The sequence below is a fragment of the Phaseolus vulgaris genome, chromosome 4, assembly GCF_000499845.2.
Source record: "Phaseolus vulgaris cultivar G19833 chromosome 4, P. vulgaris v2.0, whole genome shotgun sequence".
Classification (NCBI taxonomy): Eukaryota; Viridiplantae; Streptophyta; class Magnoliopsida; order Fabales; family Fabaceae; genus Phaseolus; species Phaseolus vulgaris.
In genome coordinates this window covers 40,713,830-40,719,860 of record NC_023756.2, presented here as the reverse complement: position 1 = coordinate 40,719,860, position 6,031 = coordinate 40,713,830, and the positions used below count along the sequence as shown (strand labels likewise).

General features: G+C 38.4%; 1 protein-coding gene across 1 annotated transcript; it reads left to right on the top strand.

Annotated features, from left to right (window-relative positions):
- The first annotated feature begins 1,026 nt into the window (after positions 1–1,026).
- LOC137838826 (psoralen synthase-like) lies at positions 1,027–1,578 on the top strand. Its single transcript, XM_068648048.1, has one exon. It carries the CDS (start codon positions 1,027–1,029, stop codon positions 1,576–1,578), a length of 552 nt encoding a protein of 183 aa, XP_068504149.1.
- Positions 1,579–6,031: the final 4,453 nt, after the last annotated feature.

The following is a 6,031-nucleotide window of genomic DNA, read 5'->3' as shown; positions in this document are numbered from 1 at the left end:
GCACACTCACACAACTTCTTCATTGCTGAGTGGAAGACAACTTGCAAAAGTCACAAAGTGCTTGTAAGGAGGATTGCAAAAGTCACAAAGTGCTTATTAAAAGATATGAAGTTTCCGGTTCTTAATAGACTTGGATCTTTGACATATTATTTTTTGTTAATATTAAACGACATAATTTGATGATTAACATAATATGGGTTGATGAAAAACAAAGACAAAAAAAAAAATAGCAAAATCAAAATATGATATTGAGAGACTTAGAACAAGTGTGAGGTTGAACAATGAAACAATAGCGACCAAATAAAGGTTAGAGTCAACTATAAGAAAGTTAATTGTAAGTATTTTATTATTCATGACCTTCACCCACAACTTCAACCATTTATTCTATAGTTTCTCAACATTGTATTTAGGCTTTTGATTTTCTTTTCTCTTCATTTTCGTTTCACTTTCTTTTCAATATCATTCAAACAAGTTGTTTCTGTCATTTTGAACCAAAACAATAAAAAGTCACCTTATATTGGATATCCGGAAAATATGTCTCATTATTAGATGTCCTTCACTATCTTCATGTGCAACTCTAACTTAATGTTAACATTAATACATCACTTACCTAACAAAAAATTTAAACAATGGAAAATCAATTGAAAAATATAGAGTTTTTGAGTACTCAATCGAATCAATTAAAAATACTCAAACTTCTCAAGAACTTGAAAATTAATTAAGCTTTTAAATTATTTTACATGAAATTCACTTGTCATAGGGTCTATGTTGCAAATAGTTAAACAACAAGTTTTCAAATATTTTTCTTGTACAATTGTTGTACAAAAGTTATTTCTTTTCAATGTTCCACACATACACACTACTTTTCTATAAAAAGTTAAGTCGCATATTAGTTGCACAAAATCTTAATAAATGTTGAGTTTATTTCCATTCATGGAAATTCAAGGTAGACAATGAAACTGACAATGGGTATTTGTTCCAGGATATGTTTGCCGCAGGCACTGAGAGTAGCGCCACAATCTTAGGATGGATAATGACAGAACTCCTAAGGTACCCAATTGCGATGGGATAAGGAATGTGGTTGGTGGCAGAAGTCGCATAACTGAGGAAGATTTAACTAGTATGCATTATATGAAGGCAGTGATTAAAGAAACTTTTCGATTACATCCCCCAGCTCCCTTGTTGATTCCAAGGGAATCCAGAGAAGATGCCAAAGTGATGGGCTATGACATTGCAAGTGGCACACAAGTAGTAGTTAATGCTTGGGCAATTGCAAGAGATCCTTCTTGTTGGGACAAAGCTGAAGAGTTTGAGCCAGAGAGATTCTTAAATAGTTCAATAGATGTGAAAGGACTTGATTTTGAAGTGTTACCATTTGGAGCAGGAAGGAGGGGTTGTCCAGGAATAATGTTTGTGACGAATGTGATTGAGTTGGTCGTGGCAAACCTTGTTCACCAATTTAATTGGGAAGTTCCAGGTGGAGAGGTGGGGCAACAGACGTTGAACATCAACGAAAGTAATGGGTTGAGCAATCATAGAGAATTTCCTCTCATAGCAATTGCATCCTATGATGTCTAAGAAGTTACTGTTAAAAGATAAACATAATAACTTAGAATAAAAATAAGGGATTATATTCTCAGCTTTCATATGGAATATATTGTTATAGTATATTTTATAAGACAAAAAATAATTGATTGTTATAGTGATTAAATTAGAGACAATTTTAGAGATTAAAAAGAAATTGGTTTTTAAATTAGTTTCTATTATTGTTAAATAATTTTTAAGTTGATATCTAATTAATTACCAAGGTTTTTGCTACCAAATTTAGAATCTAAATAATTGGTAGTTAAAACCTTGATAGCTAATTAGATACCAATTTAGAAATTATTTAATAAATAATACAGACTAATTTAGAAATCAAAAAATAATTTAGACTCTAAAATGGTCTCTAATTTAGTCACTATAACAACTAATTATTATTTTTTTCTAAAATTGGTTTCTATTCAATGATTTTTTTGTTTTTTTTTATCGGCAATGAATTAATTAAATTTAAAAGGGACACTTCAGGGGTGTCCCAACCCTTATACAAAACTACTAGTAGCTAAAAACATGAAAAGATAAATGTGGGTTTTCCAAGCAACACCAAACCAGATCTACTAGAGTTAGGCCCTTCCAGTTTTTCACTCCAATTTTCTCCTATGCCCCAATATCTGTATGGAACGCACACATAGCTACTGCCACATTTGAGTTACCATATAAATGCTCAAACCCTATTTCCAAACCATACCTTTCCACATGGTTGCCATTACTAATCTCACACCTGCATAGACCAGAGGTTGTACTAAATGCCTATCACCCCCTACTGTACCAGGACAGCATCCCCATATTGAAGCTAGAATCAACAGAAGACAAAACAAGCATATTCAGAACCTGCCAACTCTCCTCCAATTACCATCATGACAAGGCTATGCAAACAGATCTGTTAAGCCTGACTAAACTTTGGAACATCCATTTCTTCAGAGTGAAACACAGGTGCACCATAACTTCCACGCATACCTATTGGGAACCTACTGGACTTCATAACTTCTTAGCTTCAAGTAACGTGAAGGAACCTGCATCAAGATAGCCACAAACCAGCATCTTTCAAACCAGCCACAAACCAGCGCATTTCACTTCTAAACAGATACAGCTATATACTGCCCAGCCTTCGTGACAAAATTCCAGCATATCCAAGAAGACAATAATTGACCTATTACCCTGCATACTGGACGTCAAGCTTTCCCAGAAGCACTAGAATATTCTCAGCGCACACATAAAAGACACTGGATAGGATTTAAAAGCCAGTCCGTGAAAGAGTAAGAAAAAGAACCTTCCCTATGTTTGAGCCAGGACCATGACAGAAGTTGAGCTGCTTGAAGAATTTCCTCAGGAATGCCTTGTTTGAAAATCACATTATTTCTATGCTCTCATATGCATCGTGTAATCGCCGCCCATACTCCCTTCCATACCAAATTCTGTTTCTCGGACAAGTTAGGTAAGTGGAAATTCAGAAAATGATTACAAATGTCCTTGTTCTGTGCACCCAGAACACCTATCCATCTATAGCAAAACATCAAAACACGATAAGCATAACCACAATCCAAGAATAAATTCTGGGTGGATTCCACTGACTGGTTACAAAAGACACAAAGAGGGGAGTTCACCACGACTCCTCGTGTCACGAGATTCTGGCTTGTCGGGATTTTGTCCAAAAGGATTTTCCAAGCTGTGCATAGGACTTTTGGTAGGGCTTTGACCTTCCACAGCATGCTAAAAGCAGCATTACCTGGGCCGGACCCTTGGTTGGTTAAGAGGCCATATGCTAATTTCACAGAAAAAAAACCCCTTAGGGTCCCCTCTCCAAGTAATGAAATATCCTTGGAGTCCTTGTTCAAAACTTCCCTAGATAAGGTTGTTAATAATTATACTTCCAAAACTGACTCCCAGTTGAATCTCTCCCTCCTCCATTCTAGGTGCCAATGCCATCCGTAGTCATCCCAAAATCCAGCCTCACCCACCATCATCCCTTGATTCAGGGATAAAGAGAACAATCTAGGGTATAACTCCTTAAGATTATTGTTATTAATCCAAGGATCCTCCCAGAAGTGTACAGAGTCCCCAGATCTGACATTCCATGCAACAGCTTGTTGGAACCAACCTACACCATAACCCTCCCTACATATGTTTTCTAAGTCTCTCCACCACCAGGATTGGCAACAAGACCGAACATGGTTAACACCAGATAACACCGTATATTTAGACTCCAAGATATCTTTCCATTTCCCCTTCGCTTCGCTCATTAACCTCCATTTCCATTTCGCCATAAGGGCATAGTTGAACTTCCTGATGTCTTTAATTTCTAACCACCTTCCTCAAGAGGTTTACAGATTTTTCCCCAGCTTACCCAAGGTATGGATCTGTTATCTCTGCCCCAACCCCACAGGAATCTCCTTTGTATGCTCGTAATTCTGTTATAGACCGATACCGGGGCTTTAAAGAAGGATAAGTAGAAGAGAGGAATGGATGTAAAGACTGATTTGATTAAGCAGATTCTACCCGCCATAGATAAGCATCTCCCTTTCCAAGTACTAAGTCTAGCACTGATCTTGTTGACGACAGGCTCCTAGAACAGTACCTTCCTTGGATTACCTCCTACTTCCAACCCCAAGTACTTGAAAGGCATCCGCATAGTGTTGCAATTTAAAGTCTTGGCATAGGTTTCTAAAGTGAACCTATCCACATTTATCCCTGCCAATTTCGATTTGTGAAAATTAATCTTCAATCCGGAGACTAGTTCAAAGCATCTTAGAATCGTCTTTATAGTGAAAACATTTGAGAAAGAGTCCGCAATCGTGAACAGGGTGTCGTCTGCGAATTGGAGCATACTGCATACTATTTCCTTTCTTTCCACCTTCACACCTGTAAGCATGCTTTGCTTAGTCGCTTGTCTCACTAATCCAGCCAAACCCTCAACAACCACCAGGAATAGAAATGGAGCCATAGGGTCACCCTGTCTCAGCCCTCTTCATGGTTTGAATTCCTCTGTTGGGCTTCCATTAATCAACATAGAAATGGAGGACGATTCCAAGCAGCCTGTAACCCACCTTACCCATTTGCTATGAAAGCCTAACCTTTGTAACATATCAAGTAAGAAGTTTGACCTTACTGAGTCATATGCCTTCTCGTAGTCCACCTTAAAACAAAGTGCACTCCTCCGATTCCTCCTAACCTCCACCACCTCGTTTGCTATAAGCACACTATCCAACATGCCTCTATTCCTCAGAAAAGCGGATTGGTCTTCGTCAATGACCAAAGAGAGAACATCCTTCATTCGACCTACTAATACCTTAGTAACAATCTTATAGAAGACTCCTACAAGGGAGATGGGCCTGAATTGGTCGAGAGAAAGGGGATCACTCACTTTAGGTACCAAAGCAATAAAAGAGGCATTACACCCCTTTGGTATCACCCCGGTTTCATGGAAAACCTGCAAAGCCTCCATAACGTCAGTTTTAAGGACGTCCCAACAATTCCTGATAAAAGTAAAATTGAATCCATCTGGACTTGGGCTCTTTGAACCTTCACATTGCCATACGACTTCTTTCACCTCTTTCTCTATGAAACTTGTTACCATCCTTGTACTGATTTCAGAGGGGAGACATTTAAACTCCACAGAGCCCAAATTTACTCCAAAATCTTGTGTAGCCGTGAACCTTTTCTCAAACAAAGACTTAGCTTCCCTACGTACTACTTCCGGTTCCTCACACCATTGCCCCCCAACCTCCACACCTTTGACTTCGTTTTTAAGTCTTCTCCATCTAATAGCCGTGTGAGAGAATTTAGAGTTCATATCCCCAAACTTGCACCAGTTTGCTCTTGCTTTTTGCCTTGAAAGGGAATCCAGCTTGTTATCCACCTCCCGCAATTGGCTAAGTAATTCCATTCTTCTTAGTTGACCACTCTCCTCAAGAACTTCACTTTCATCCTTAATATCAAGGTCCTTAATTTCCTTGAGGATTTGCTTCTGGTTTGTCTGCATACACCCGAACACATTCTTATTCCAGTCTTTGAGGTCTGCCTTCAAATATTTTAGCTTATCTTTGAGACTAGAAATACCATTTCCCTGACCAATGTAAGAACCCCATTTCTCCTTCACATACAGTTTGAATCCTGGCTCCATAAACCACGCATCTATTACGAAAGGGTTTAGGGCCCCAATCTTTGGCCCAAGACTTTGCCACAATCGCGCAATGGTCAGGCACAATTCTTTGTTGTACATATTGTTTGTAGAAGGGCAAAACTTGAATCCATTATTCGAACACAAGAAATCTATCTAGCCTGCTTTTAGCAGTACCATTTGCTTTGAACCAAGTAAATTTTTTCCCCATACTCGGAATGTCTACCAAACAGTTTGTATCAATAAAATTGTTGAACCCTTCATTTCCTTCCTCTGGCTAGAACCACCTCCAATGCCTTTCCTTTCATCTTCCCT